This window comes from Triticum dicoccoides, chromosome 5A (genome assembly GCF_002162155.2).
Source record: "Triticum dicoccoides isolate Atlit2015 ecotype Zavitan chromosome 5A, WEW_v2.0, whole genome shotgun sequence".
Lineage (NCBI taxonomy): Eukaryota > Viridiplantae > Streptophyta > Magnoliopsida > Poales > Poaceae > Triticum > Triticum dicoccoides.
In genome coordinates, this window is record NC_041388.1 from 596,449,816 (window position 1) to 596,465,549 (window position 15,734).

A 15,734-nucleotide genomic window follows, 5' to 3' on the forward strand; every position below is an offset into this window, starting at 1 on the left:
AGAGAGAGAGAGAGAGAGAGAATAAATCCACTCTCCCTTACAAGGGTCAATTATCGATGGCTATATGTTGTAGGTGCCCATACAAGGAGACAGGAACATATCGCAGCTCCTTTCTTCTCACTCACTCACCGCGCGAGTACATGTGGCCGACGGAACATATGGCAGAAGCAGACGCCCGGCCGGTTTCATCCTTCTCCGCGGAAAACGACGAGCACGACGCAGAAAGGCGCCCTTATCATCACTCCCTGCGTTTCTGCCGCTGCGCACATTGCCTGTTCAGCCCGACCGGCGAACCGGCCATGGCCGGCGCGGCGCCCCACGTCATGGTGCTGCCGTTCCCGGCGCAGGGCCACGTCACCCCGCTCATGGAGCTCTCGCACCGCCTCGTCGACCACGGCCTCCAGGTCACCTTCGTCTGCACCGAGCCCATCCACAAGCTCCTTCTCGACGCCCTGCCGCGGAACGGCGGCGGCGAGGCGCTGGACGGGATCCGCCTGGTCTCCGTACCGGACGGCCTGGCCGACGGCGACAGCCGCAGGGACCTAGGCAAGGTCCTGGCCGGGGTCTTGGGGCGCGTGCCGGGCCACGTGGCGGAGCTCATCAGGGAGACGGAGGCGTCCGGGGAGAGGAAGGTGCGGTGGCTCGTCGCCGACTCCACCATGGCGTGCTGCTTCCAGGCCGCGAGGAATCTCGGCGTCCGGGTCGCCTCCGTCTGCCCGGCGTCCGCGGCGTGCCTTGCCACGTCGCTCAGGATTCCCCAGCTCGTACAGGATGGCATCTTCGACCACAATGGTACTCTGCTTCTTTACTCATTTCCATGCAATACTCTGCTCCTTCATATTCTGGAACTAAATTTACTGCCTTGAGAAGTCTCAATCAATCTATTGACGCAGAGAAATGCAGTTTTGTTCGGTCCAATTCACAAACCAAAATCATAACACATGGATAATGTGCAGGCTTACCGAAGAGACACGGGAAGATCGAGATCGCCCCCGGCATGCCGCCACTCTGCCCGACGCAAATGGCATGGAACATCGACGGCGCGCCCGAAGGACGGCAGGCGGCTTTCGAGCTGGTGGTCGGGATGGCTCAGGTGACCGGCCTCGCCGAGATTGTCATGTGCAACTCGTTCCACGAGGCCGAGACCGGGGCGTTCGAGCTGTGCCCGGACATAGTGCCCATCGGCCCGCTGTTCGCCGACCAGGAGCTCCGGAAGCCCGTCGGGCAGTTCTGGCCGGAGGACGCCAGCTGCTTGGGATGGCTGGACGCGCAGCCCGAAGGCTCCGTCGTGTACGTGGCGTTCGGCAGCTTCACCATCTTCGACCCGCGGCAGTTCCGGGAGCTCGCCGAGGGGCTGGAGCTCACCGGCCGTCCGTTCCTGTGGGTCGTGCGCCCGGACTTCACGTCCGGCGGCGTCAGCAAGGCGTGGTTCGACGAGTTCCAGACGCGCGTCGCCGGCAATGGCATGATCGTCAGCTGGTGCCCCCAGCAGCAGGTGCGCGCCCGGTGCACTGCCAAGAACTTCAGCATCATGCCATGCGTTTTGAGTCCGGCCATGATCCTTGGTTATCTCGACGTACATGTAGGTTCTCGCGCATCCGGCGGTGGCATGCTTCGTGTCGCACTGCGGGTGGAACTCGACGATGGAGGGGGCGAGGAACGGCGTGCCCATCCTGTGCTGGCCCTACTTCTCCGACCAGTTCGCGAACCGGAGCTACATCTGCGACATTTGGAGGACTGGTTTGGGCGTGACGCATGGCGAGGACGGCGTCGTCACCAAGGAAGAGGTGAAGGCGAAACTCGAACAGCTCACCGGCGACAAGGGAATCGCGGAGAGGGCGCGGATGCTCAGGGATGCAGCTCGCAAGAGCGTCAGCGAGGGAGGCTCCTCGTACGAGAATTTCAAGAGATTTGTCGATCTCCTGATGGAGTGAGCTGCACCATTTCGCTCTTCCTAGAGTTCTACTAGTATCTTTATCGTGGCATCCTGAGATAGGCCAAGGAGAATATATTATATTGGACTTTAGGGGATCGTGAACAAATATTGTCCCGGCTTATTGCATCTCCAACAAATCCGCTTCCCTAATTTATTTGTTTCTGGTCCTCCGTCTGAAAAAGCTTGTCCCTCAAATGAATGCATCTAGCATCAAATTAGTGCTAGATATATTTATTCGAGGGACAAGGTTGGAACAAGCTTTTCGGACGGAGGGAGTATATCAAAGCAAGTTTGCTATTTCACATCTAGATGCAATATACTTGGGGTGCAGGGTAGAAATGCAAGAGTTTGTTTTTTTTACCTATTTTCCATCCTGAGCGATTTTCCTTCGTTTGTCCTTTTATCTTTTTGTTGGTTTTGTGCATTTTTCTTTGTTTTTTTGTGTATTATTATCGGGCTTTTGTTAATACATGTGAAGTTTTTTCGATATACAATATTATTTCTGAATGCATCAGAAACATATCTATACCGGGTTTGCTATTTCACATATTGATGTGAAATAGTTACCTCACATCTAAGTCCATCACCATAGAATAAAACTTTGCTATAAGATTCGTGCAACTGTCTCTCACACTCGTACATCCCATGCAGTCGTGTTTGTTGCTCAGTTGTGTCACGTTGTCTTCGTTGGGTTTGGCCCAATGACGAAAATAACCAGTTTCTTTTATACATTTTTTGTGGGTTGGGCTGTCTGTGTGTTTGACGGCTATACTTTTTTTTGAAGCAATGTCATTGTGAGCGGGGAGAGGCATTCTCAAAAGAAAAGGAAAAGCGCGGAGATGAAGCAAGGCAAGGTATAGGTATGCTCCATGAGTTATAGGGCGCTAGGGTGACAACTTGTAATTTTCGTCCGGTCTTTTGGAACAAGGGTATTTTTTTTTCATGTTTGTTTTTTCCATTTTTTCTTTTGGTTTTTAAACCTTTTTTTGGTTTCCTTTTTTTTGGTCTTTTTAAATCCATGATTTTTGAAATTTTATAAGTCTATTTTAAATTCACTGATTGATTTAGTTTTCGTAATTTTCGTGCAAGCGCTTTATCTTCCACCTCACTTTGTTGTTGTTTGTGTATTGCATATCTTGTTGTTCGCCTAGGCCTGTTTAGCTTCACTTTTGTCAGCTCTCGGGTCGTAACTAGGCTATGATTTTTTTGTCCCAGTTACAAATTCACTCTCGACTCACAACTAGGACCCGGTCTTTTTCCCCAGTTGTAAGCCCACCATCGACTCGCAGCAGGGGCCTGACCTTTTTTGTCCCAGTTGTAAGTCCGCCCTCGACTCACAACTGGGACCCGACCTTTTTTTGTCCCAATTGCAAGTCCACCATCTCCTCGCAACTTGGGCCCGACCCTATTTTAGTTGCAAGTCCACCCTCAACTCGTAATTGGAGCCCGACCTTTTTTTGTCCCAGTTGCAGTTCCCCCTTCGACTCGTAATCGAAACCTGATTTTTTTGTCCCAGTTGCAAGTCCACCCTCAACTCGTTACTCGGGGTTCGACCTTTTTTTTTCCTAGTTGCAAGTCCATTCTCGAGTCACAACTGGGGCCCGGACTTTTTTTCCCGATTGCAATTACACTCTCGACTCGCAACTGAGCCCCGACATTTTTTGTCCTAATTGCAAGTCCACCCTCAACTCGTTACTCATGGTTCGACCTTTTTTTTCCTAGTTGCAAGTCCATTCTCGAGTCACAACTGGGGCCCGGACTTTTTTTCCCGATTGCAATTACACTCTCGACTCGCAACTGAGCCCCGACATTTTTTGTCCTAATTGCAAGTCCACCCTCGAGCCGCAACTGGAGTTCGACCTTTTTTTTGTCCTAGTTGGAAGTCAATCCTCGATTCCTAACTGAGGCCCAACCTTTTTTTGTCCTAGTTGCAAGTTCACTCTCGACTCACATATGGCGCTAGACTCTTTTTGTCCAAGTTGCAAGTCCACTCTCGACTCGTAACTGGGGCCCAATCTTTGTTGTCCGAGTTGCGATTCCACCCTCGACTCATAACTAGGCTCATACCTTTTTTGTTCGAGTTGCAAGTCCACCATCCACTCGCAACTAGGGGCCCAACCTTTTTTGTCCGAGTTGCAAGTCCACCCTCCCATAACAAATCAGATCTCCAACATAATCCTTCGGCCTTATACTCTTCTAGTATTTACTGAGACATGGCGGGACACAAAAATCAAGAATCCTTGGATACTCTTCTGGGTGATATGATCCGGGTATACGCGTAAAACAACCTCCCCTGACTAGGTATCCTTACTCATGACAGTATCAACACCTAGTTCCAGGGGAGAGAAAAAATCCATCTAGATCCATGCTTTGAAACTACATACCAATCAAGGCACTCAACACAAGACATGGGTAACATCATCTTCTGTATGGTTTTGACGAAGATATTATACTCGCATTTAGTTATCCCTAGTTACAAAAACATATGATGATTATTTTACGTGGTTCACATAAAAAACATCATTGCTATTATTTGCATGTGATTCAAAATTAACCGTTCTAGTTTAGTCAAACAATGAGATGTAATAATAAATCATTATGAAAAATTATGCAAAAACCATAACCCTCTCTTCGAAACCAAACCTTCATGAGCCCTAACCTTATTGCAAGACGCCAAATTAAGTCTAGAGTATGGACACTGCTCGTCGCCCCCACCTTTTCTCTCTCTTCCTCCTCTTGAGAGTCTCCCCAAAGCTTCCCCACCCCTGTCTCTTCATTTGGCAACAACGTCGGATGACAGGGGGTGGGGGAACTTTGTCGTTATAGATGTTAGGGCTAGGTTTAGTAGTAGTTTAAGATTGCCTTGGTGATGATTGCTGTAATGTCGTGTCGGAGATGTACTCATATGCTTATGAGTGGCATCGATTGGCGGCAGATTGTTTCTTCCTCTCCTCGTCCATGGTGGCATGCGAAGTAGCAAGGAACATTCTCCGCTCTCTCCATCAATAAACTACGTGGAGCAGTGAATCCGGTGCATCAGGCTTTCCTTGCCCTCTTTTTCCATTGTTGCCGAGACATAAGGAAGGATGCGGGTGGATGGTTGTGCCACCCATTCTGATCTAGCATTCAAGGGGACTTGCAAGCTGCACTGAATGTTCATTCGTCTAGTTTCTTCCACTACATCAACCTTGGCCGTCAGAAAAGAAGATCAAATAAGCAAGCTATTTTGGCGAGCTTTATTCACCCTCCATGGTGAGCCCGGCCGGCTCCTTTGCCCGATGATGGCAATGATTTATCCGAAGATGGTGGCGAAAGCAGGACTACATTGCATTTTCTCTCTATTATATTTAGGGTCTTGTTTGTAAAAGAAATGATGTTTTCTATTATATTTAGGGTCTTGTTTGTAAAAAGGAAGGACATGATTATACTCTTTATTTGATTGAATGTCTTGTCTTTATCACCTTCTGATATTACAAGTTTACAACAGCTTCGGGGACCTTCTAGTCCCTTCCCGGCCGTGTTATAAAGGGAAAAAGTCCAGCACGTAGTGTAATGGATTATTTCGCGTATTGTTGTTGGTCACGTATGCATTTGCATGGCACCCATTCGACACACACGTGAGCCATACATTTTTCATTTTGCTTTTGCTTCTGCAAACTGTACTGTATTTGGAAGAAAATCTTCCTTTCCGTTTCCCTTACGTTTATTTCGGATATACTTCCCCATTCCTTATACAAGACCACAAACTCAAATTATGGTGTCAATGTAAAATTAAATGATTGTTTTGGAAGTTAACCTTTTTTTTTCGTTAAACGAATCATTAATACGCTTGTATGCATATAAGGAAGGAATGAGAAGGAAGTACTATTATGACTACATGCATGCAAGTATTAAAAAGGATGTGTCTAGGGCACATCTAGATGTGCTTTAGTTATTGCACATCTAAATGAGTGAATCAAGTATAAAGAGAAAAAAAGAGAGAAAGAAAATATTCACACGAATCTCAATGTAAGATCAAAACATAGCCGGGCTAGGCTCGAGCCCCATCTCGGGCTCGGTTGATGCCTTTTCTTTAGAAAAAACATATGACTTAGATGTGCAATACTTATGGCACATCTAGATGTGCTTTAGCAAAACTGTATTAAAAAAGTTGATAGTATGAGAAAACATCATTAATTTTTGCCTCGATTACTGTTAGTGGTCTTGTATATATGCAAAATGTATTTTTCCTAGTGACCTTATAAGGGAATGAAGGGAGTATATTACTCCCTCCGTCCTGAAAAACATGTCGCAAGCATAGTGTAATGTAAATTTTGCACAAAACCCCCTTGTATCTTCGAATCTTTTACAAACAAGTCCTTCCGTCTTCCTCCGCCCGATCTAGCTCCCGTGCATCGGGCCAAGGCCGTCGTCGGCCGATTCGTCGCCTGCGCCGCCCAGGGCCAGCTCCTCCGCCGCCCGGTACCTGCTCCTCCGCCGCCCAGTACCTGCGCCACCGCCGCCCAGGACCTAAGCCGCCGTAATCCACTCGCACCGCGATCCCCTCCGCCGCTGCCGCGCAGGACCTGCGCCACCAAGATCCGGTGGATCTCGTCCTCCTCAAGGTCCCGCCACCAAGATCCGGTGGATCTCGTCCTCCTCAAGCTCCCGAGCGCGCCTGGACCTCAAGCTCATCCTCCTGCTTATCCTGTTCCGCCAGGCTCGTGCTGCTGCTCCCCTGCTCGAGCTGTCGCCGGAGCTCCCCTGCCGCCCACCTGAGCGATGGTCACTGGTAATTTCCGCCGCCCATCCCCGCCGACGCCCACCAAATCGACGATCCCTGGACTTTCCCCCGCCCACGCCTAAGCTCCGGTCGCCTGTTCTACTCCTCCATGCCCAGTACCTCCTCTCCACAACTAGGCACCGCTCCTCCTCCAAGCCCAGGCGCTTCTCCTCCTCCACGCCCAACACCTCACTGCTCGCCCAGCAGTAGATCCTCTACTTCTCACCTGTAGATCAAGAGATCAGTTAAGCAGAGTATCAGCCGCAGATCAATTGATCAACACAGAGGACTATCATCTATAGCAGTAGTATCTGTAGAACTAGTATCTTCTGTAGCAGCAAATGATCGATATCAGCAGTATCAAAGATCAAACTTTTTTTACATCAGATCAAAGATCAAACTTGCCCGGCGCCTCTGCTCTTCAGGTACAACGATTTTATGATGTTTTAAAACATGAGCAAACTGAACATCATAACATGTTTCAGTTAGGATGACCAATACTGTAAATTTCAAAAACTAAATTAGAACATGTTTTCCAAGATGTAGATATGCACAATACAGTCTGATCTGCATTTGAAATTAGAACTAGAAAACAAGATTAAAATTAGGAAACACCCATATACTGTCAAGTTATGTCGATGCTCCACTTGAGGCAGGGAACTGCACCCATTTTCACTACTACAATTGACGGGGAACGTAGCATAAATTCAAAATTTTCCTACGTGTCACCAAGATCAATCTATGGAGTCATCTAGCAACGAGGGAGGAGTGGATCTACATACCCTTGTAGATCGCGCGCGGAAGCATTCAAGAGAACGGGGTTGATGGAGTCGTACTCGTCGTGATCCAAATCACCGATGATCCTAGCGCCGAACGGACGGCACCTCCGCGTTCAACACATGTACGGAGCAGAGACGTCTCCTCCTTCTTGATCCAGCAAGGGGGGAGGAGAGGTTGATGGAGATCCAACAACACGACGGCGTGGTGGTGGAAGTAGCGGGATTCCAACAGGGCTTCGCCAAGCGCTACGGGAGGAGGGAGATGTGTCATGGGAGGGAGAGGGAGGCGCCAGGGCTTAGGTGTGGTTGCCCTCCCTCCCCCCCACTATATATAGGGCCAAGGGAGAGGGGGAGGGCGCAGCCTTGCCCCTTCCTCCAAGGAAGGGTGCGGCCAAGGGGGGGAGGAGTCCATCCTCCCCAAGGCACCTCGAAGGTGCCTTCCCCCTTTAGGACTCTCCCGTCCTCTTGTCCCTTTGGCGCATGGGCCTCTAGGGGCTGGTGCCCTTGGCCCATGTAGGCCAAGGCGCACCCCCTACAGCCCATGTGGCCCCCGGGGCAGGTGGCCCCACCCGGTGGACCCCCGGGACCCTTCCGGTGGTCCCGGTACAATACCGGTGACCCCGAAACTTGTCAGGATGGCCGAAATAGCACTTCCTATATATAATTCTTTACCTTCGGACCATTTCGGAACTCCTCGTGACGTCCGGGATCTCATCCGGGACTCCGAACAACTTTCGGGTTACCGCATACTAATATCTCTATAACCCTAGCGTCACCGAACCTTAAGTGTGTAGACCCTACGGGTTCGGGAACCATGCAGACATGACCGAGACGTTCTCTAGTCAATAACCAACAGCGGGATCTGGATACCCATGTTGGCTCCCACATGTTCCACGATGATCTCATCGAATGAACCACGATGTCAAGGACTTAATCAATCCCGTATACAATTCCCTTTGTCTAGCGGTACGATACTTGCCCGAGATTCGATCGTCGGTATCCCGATACCTTGTTCAATCTCGTTACCGGCAAGTCTCTTTACTCATTCCGTAACACATCATCCCGTGATCAACTCCTTGATCACATTGTGCACATTATGATGATGTCCTACCGAGTGGGCCCAGAGATACCTCTCCGTTTACACGGAGTGACAAATCCCAGTCTCGATTCGTGACAACCCAGCAGACACTTTCAGAGATACCCGTAGTGTACCTTTATAGCCACCCAGTTACGTTGTGACGTTTGACACACCCAAAGCACTCCTACGGTATCCGGGAGTTGCACAATCTCATGGTCTAAGGAAATGATACTTGACATTAGAAAAGCTTTAGCATACGAACTACATGATCTTGTGCTAGGCTTAGGATTGGGTCTTGTCCATCACATCATTCTTCTAATGATGTGATCCCGTTATCAATGACATCCAATGTCCATGGTCAGGAAACTGTAACCATCCATTGATCAACGAGCTAGTCAACTAGAGGCTTACTAGGGACATGGTGTTGTCTATGTATCCACACATGTATCTGAGTTTCCTATCAATACAATTCTAGCATGGATAATAAACGATTATCATGAACAAGGAAATATAATAATAACTAATTTATTATTGCCTCTAGGGCTTCCAACAGTCTCCCACTTGCACTAGAGTCAATAATCTAGTTCACATCGTCATGTGATTAACACTCACAGGTCACATCGCCATGTGACCAACATCCAAAGAGTTTACTAGTGTCACTAAACTAGTTCACATCATCATGTGATTAAGACTCAATGAGTTCTGGGTTTGATCATGTTTTGCTTGTGAGAGAGGTTTTAGTCAACGGGTCTTAATCTTTCAGATCCGTATGTACTTCGCAAATTTCTATGTCATCTCCTAGATGCAGCTACCACGTTCTATTTGGAGTTATTCCAAATAACTGTTCTACTATACGAATCCAGTCTACTACTCAGAATAATCTGGATTAGTGTCAAAGTTTGCATCGGCGTAACCCTTTACGACGAACTCTTTTACCACCTCCATAATCGAGAAAATTCCTTAGTCCACTAGTTACTAAGGATAACTTTGACCGCTGTCCTGTGATCCATTCTTGGATCACTCTTGTACCCCTTGACTGACTCATGGCAAGGCACACTTCAGGTGCGGCACACAGCATAGCATACTGTAGAGAGCCTATGACAAAAGCATAGGGGACGACCTTCGTCCTTCCTCTTTCTTCTGCCGTGGTCGAGCTCTAAGTCTTAACTTCATACCTTACAACTCAGGCAAGAACTCCTTCTTTGACTGATCCATCTTGAACACCTTCAAGATCATGTCAAGGTATGTGCTCATTTGAAAGTACCATTAAGAATTTTGATCTATCCTTATAGATCTTGATGCTCAATGTTCAAGTAGCTTAATCCAGGCTTTTCATTGAAAAACACTTTCCAAATAACCCTATATGCTTTCCAGAAATTCCACGTCATTTCTGATCAACAATATGTCAACAACATATATTCATCAGAAATTCTATAGTGCTCCCACTCACTTCTTTGGAAATACAAGTTTCTCATAAACTTTGTATAAACCCAAAATCTTTGATCATCATCAAAGCATACATTCCAACTCCGAGATGCTTACTCCAGTCCCTAGAAGGATTGCTGGAGCTTCGCATACTTATTAGCATCTTTCAGGATTGACAAAACCTTCCGGTTTGTATCACATACAACCTTTCCTCAAAAAAACGTCGAGGAAACAATGTTTTGACATCCTATCTGCAAGATTTCATAAATAATGCAGTAATCGCTAATATAATTTTAACAGACTCTTAGCATCGCTACGAGTGAGAAAGTCTCATCATAGTCAACTCCTTGAACTTGTCGGAAAACATCTTAACGATGAGTCGAGCTTTCTTGATGGTGATACTTACCATCATTGTCCGTCTTCCTTTTAAAATCCATATGTACCTAACAGCCTTACGACCATCAAGTAGTTCTTCCAAAGTCTACACTTTGTTTTCGTACATGGATCCTATCTCGGATTTTATGGCCTCGAGCCATTTATCGGAATCCAGGCCCACCATCGCTTCTCCATAGCTCGTAGGTTCATTGTTGTCTAGCAACATGACTTCCAAGATAGGATCACGTACCATTCTGAAGTAGTACTCATCCTTGTCATCCTACGAGGTTTGGTAGTGACTTGATCTGAAGTTTCACGATCACTATCATAAGCTTCCACTTCAATTGGTGTAGGTGCCACAGGAACAACTTCCTGTGCCCTACCACACACTAGTTGAAGAGACGGTTCAATAACCTCATCAAGTCTCTACCATCCTCCCACTCAATTCTTTCGAGAGAAACTTTTCCTCGAGAAAGGACCCGATTCTAGAAACAATCCCTTATTGCTTTCGGATCTGAGACAGGAGGTATACCCAACTGTTTTGGGTGTCCTATGAAGATGCATTTATCCGCTTTGGGTTCGAGCTTATCAGCCTGAAACTTTTTCACATAAGCGTCGCAGCCCTAAACTTTCAAGAAATGACAGCTTAGGTTTCTCTAAATCATAGTTCATACGGTGTCATCTCATCGGAATTACGTGGTGCCCCTTTTAAAGTGAATGCGGTTGTCTCTAATGCCTAACCCATAAACTATTGTGGTAATTCGATAAGAGACATCATGGTATGCATCATATCCAATAGGGTGCAGTTATGATGTTCAGACACACCATCACACTATGGTGTTCTTGGCTGTATTAGTTGTGAAACAATTTCCACAATGTCTTAATTCTGTGCCAAACTCGTAATTTAGATATTCATCTCTATGATCATATCATAGATCTTTTATCCTCTTGTCACGACGATCTTTCAACTTCACCCTGAAATTACTTGAACCTTTCAATAATTCAGACTCGTGATTCATCAAGTAAATATACTCAACATCTACTCAAATCATCTATGAAGTAAGAACATAACGATATCCACTACACGCCTCAGCACTCATTGGACTGCACACATCAAAATGTATTACTTCCAACAAGTTGCTTTCTAGTTCCATTTTACTGAAAACGAGGCTTTCAGTCATCTTGCCCATGTGGTATGATTTGCATGTCTCAAGTGATTCAAAATCAAGTGAGTCCAAACGCTCCATTTGCATGGAGTTTCTTCATGCATATACACCAATAGACATGGTTCGCATGTCTCAAACTTTTCAAAACGAGTGAGCCCAAAGATCCATCAACATGGAGCTTCTTCATGCGTTTTATACCGATATGACTTACGTGGCAGTGCCACAAGTAGGTGGTACTATCATTACTATCTTTTGGCATGAACATGTGTATCACTACGATCGAGATTCAATAAACCATTTATTTCAGGTGTTTCCTCGACAAAAATGTGACTGATGGGCAACTTTTTGAAATCAAAACAAAAATGGACAGTAAACTGATAATGACAGCAAACTGTAATTTGTTACAGAGATTTTTCTATTGAAAATATAACTGAATGGACATAAAAATGGTTGAAAAGATAACTGAAGGCTAGGCTAAAATGGACAGTAAAGTGATAATGACTATTGCCAACAAGAGTAGGAAAATGCAAGCTTGTGAGATTTGTTACATAAATTTTCCTACTGAAAAGATAACTGAATTTTGTGTACTGAAAGTTTATAGTGTCCAGTGTAGGAAAGTTTACTGAAATTTGTGGAGTACTCAAAGTGCTTTGAACTAAAAAAATCATCAAAGTTCAAAGCCTAGCTGATTTGAACGGCTCATTCTCTGGGATCATCAATGTGCATTCAGGCTAATTCTTTGAATTTTGATCATCAATTCAGAGAATATATTTATTTGATTTTTTAATTTATTTGGAATTATTTAGATTTATTTGAATTGTTTAAATTAATCTGAATAATTTAGTCAAGGCCTTTGGATTAATTTGAATTTATTTGAATCTCACAATTTGGTCTAACTTAGATGATCTTGTCTACTTGGAGTACATAATCTACCGAGTAGTCATGTCCCAGTCATGCATCCATGCATCCAGTAGAAAGATCTTGCATACATGATCAGGTGTCAAACTTTTAATCAAAATCTACTGAGTAGTTATTGTGCTCATCCAGTAGCAACATCTTGCATACATGATCAGTAGTCATGTCGCAGATTTCTATTTACACTGAATTTGTATATCACCAAGAGCTCTACTAGTTTCAGACTAGATTTACACTGAATTATTTGACCAGTAGTCATGTGAACTCTCTGAATTGGTAAACACTTCCAGACTTGAGCATTCAGAGTTTGCAATTGCAAAAAAAGGTCCCTTGTTCATGAACTTGTACTGTACTCCATGCATTCAAGCAGAAAGAAACAAACAAACAAGGTCTGAAGAAGAATGAATCCCTTCTCCATTAGTTTTACTCAACATGATAAGTTCAGGTCATAAAAATCCATGATGTTGCATGAACAATTAGACAGTACACAGGGACAATTAACAGGACTACTCACGGAGACAATCACACATGATCAATTAACAGGATTAGTCCACGGTATTCCTTACAGCTCCACAATCTGGATATCAATTAACAGTATGTACACACAACAAATAGCAGCAGATGGATGGGAATTCTTTCTGAAGTAAAATTAACAGGAGCTGGACCACAAACAGCAACAGATAAATTAACAGGATTACTCCATGATGCTTCACCAACAGAGGAGGGATGTGGACGGCTGACCTCCTGCAATTCCTCAATTTCACCGCCGTCGTCGTCCTGGTGCCAGCTGTTGCCGCCAGCCAGGCAGGCCAGCGCGGCGGACGCGGAGGCGCCCTTGTAGTTGTGCCCGCCCGCTCCAGTAGACGAGGCGGCGGACGCGTTGGTCGGCTTCGACGCCCTGGCATACGCGACGCCGACGAGCTCCGCCGCAGACGCCTCTCCAGTGACCGTGCCGTGCATCGCCACCACCCGCTGCCACTCGTCTGGTCCCTTTTTCTCCTCCTGCTCTCCCCTATCTTGCCGGCGCCAGTAACCTTTTCCTCCACAGTGGCCGGGATTGGTGGTGGTAGTGGAGAATCGACGGGCAGCAAGCGCCGATTTTCCGGAAGGGGATGGGAGAAAGCTTGGAAATTTAGGGATGCGGGAAAGGGGAGCGGGGGAGCTGTGCGGGGGAGCAGGGGAGCTGCACGGGGTAGAGGTGGATCCGCTCGGGGTTGCGGTGGAGCTGCGCGGCGGCGCGGTGTGCTTGAGCTACGCCAGGTCGCCGGCGTTGCGGGGGAGCTAGTGGAACTGAGCGAGCTGGCGGAGGAGACGATTGGACCGCGGGTTCGGTCGGATAAACCTGAAGGACTTTTTCAGAAAAATACCGCTGCGACATGTTTTTCGGGACGGAGGGAGTAGATGCTAGTGTCCGTGCCGTGCCCATTCCCAGCTGTTCGCCACACATTGCATCCCTGGCAGATTGTGCTTGTAAACAGAGCAGCCGCAGCAGTAGGTGCACGCGGAGGGAGGGAGGCCAGCCATGGCCAAGGGTCACGTGATGGTGCTGCCCATGCCGTGCCAGGGCCACGTCGTCCCGCTGATGGAGCTCTCGCACCGCCTCGTCGACCACGGCTTCGAGGTCACCTTCGTCAACACCGACGTGGACCACGCGCTCGTGCTCGCCGCGCTGCCCAACGGCGGCGAGGCGCTGCGCGGCATCCACTTGGCCTCCATCCCGGACGGGCTGGCCGACGACGAGGACCGCAAGGACCTCAACAAGCTCGTCGACGCCTACCCGCGGCACATGCCGGCCTACCTGGAGGCGCTGGTCGGGGAAATGGAGGCGGCCGGCAGGCCCAGGGTGAAGTGGCTCGTCGCCGACTTCAACATGGGCTGGTCGTTCGTGGTCGCCAAGAGGCTCGGCATCCGGGTCGCCTCCTTCTGGCCGGCGTCGGCGGCGTGCCTCGCCATCATTCTCAAGATCCCCCAGCTGATCCAGGACGGCGTCCTCAACGACAAGGGTATATGCAAATTCCATTCTCTATTCTGAATTCTTATAGCTTGTGAGTGATTGCGATCGAATATTCTACTGTACTGTAGGATGGCCAGAGCGGCAGGAGACGCTGCAGCTGGCCCCGGGGATGCCGCCGCTCCACACGTCGCTGCTGCCGTGGAACAACGCCGGCGACCCCGACGGACAGCACATCATCTTCCAGCTCGTGTGCCGGAACAACAAGTTCAGCGACCACGCCGAGATGACCGTGTGCAACTCGTTCCACGACGCCGAGGCCGGCGCGTTCAAGCTCTTCCCCGACATCCTGCCCATCGGCCCGCTCTTCGCCGACAAGGAGTTCCAGAGGTCCGTCGGCAACTTCTTGCCGGAGGACACTAGCTGCCTCAAATGGCTGGACGCGCGACCTGACAGCTCCGTCGTGTACGTGGCCTTCGGGAGCATGGCCATCTTCGACCCACGCCAGTTCCAGGAGCTGGCCGAGGGGCTGGAGCTCACCGGCCGGCCGTTCCTATGGGTCGTGCGCCCGGACTTCACCGCCGGCCTGAGCAAGGAATGGCTCGAAGAGTTCAAGAAACGCGTCGCCGGCATAGGCATGATCGTCAGCTGGTGCTCCCAGCAGCAGGTCCTGGCGCACCGCGCGGTGGCGTGCTTCGTGTCGCACTGCGGGTGGAACTCGACGATGGAGGCGGTGAGGAATGGCGTGCCGGTCCTGTGCTGGCCCTACTTCTGCGAGCAGTTCCTGGACCGGAGCTACGTCACCGACGTGTGGAGGACCGGCCTCGCCGTGTGCCCCGGCGAGGATGGTGTTGTGACCAAAGAGGAGGTGAGGTGCAAGGTGGAAAGTGTCATCGGCGACGCCGACTTCAGGAAGAGGGCGTCCTGGCTCAAGGATAACGCTTGGAGGTGCATCAGCGACGGCGGCTCGTCCCACGAGAATTTCACAAGATTTGTGGACCTCCTAAGTGAATGAACAAAAAACATCTCGCGTATGCGTGTGATTAGTTTGCTATGTATCATAAGATGATACCAGCTATGTTGCCGTGGGAATTGATTGCAATATGTCTTAATAAGATTTGGCTGTATGAAACATAAATATTTATGAATTAATAATATGAGTATTAAAACTATATATATATATTATTGTATTATATATATGTTTAATTGGGTCGCCGTCTATGTATTTATTGTGCATGATTGCCTGTTAAGGTAGTATAATTTTAGGGTGAGCGGAAAATTTAGGAGATCACCTATCTAATTACAATAACCCTCATCTACATACATGCTACAAAAACTTACGTAAAC

The 15,734-nt window shown here is 48.0% G+C and overlaps 2 protein-coding genes across 2 annotated transcripts; both read left to right on the top strand.

The window, feature by feature from the left end:
- Positions 1 to 156: 156 nt before the first annotated feature.
- Positions 157 to 2,238, top strand: LOC119303193 (UDP-glycosyltransferase 83A1-like). The gene is made up of 3 exons (XM_037580299.1): positions 157 to 792; positions 957 to 1,495; positions 1,587 to 2,238. Exons 1-3 carry the CDS (start codon positions 159 to 161, stop codon positions 1,932 to 1,934), a joined length of 1,521 nt encoding a protein of 506 aa, XP_037436196.1. The 5' UTR covers positions 157 to 158; the 3' UTR covers positions 1,935 to 2,238.
- Positions 2,239 to 13,919: 11,681 nt separating this feature from the next.
- Positions 13,920 to 15,515, top strand: LOC119303194 (UDP-glycosyltransferase 83A1-like). Its single transcript, XM_037580300.1, has 2 exons — positions 13,920 to 14,439; positions 14,519 to 15,515. The coding sequence occupies exons 1-2, from the start codon at positions 13,959 to 13,961 to the stop codon at positions 15,400 to 15,402; spliced, it is 1,365 nt and encodes a 454-aa protein (XP_037436197.1). The 5' UTR covers positions 13,920 to 13,958; the 3' UTR covers positions 15,403 to 15,515.
- Positions 15,516 to 15,734: the final 219 nt, after the last annotated feature.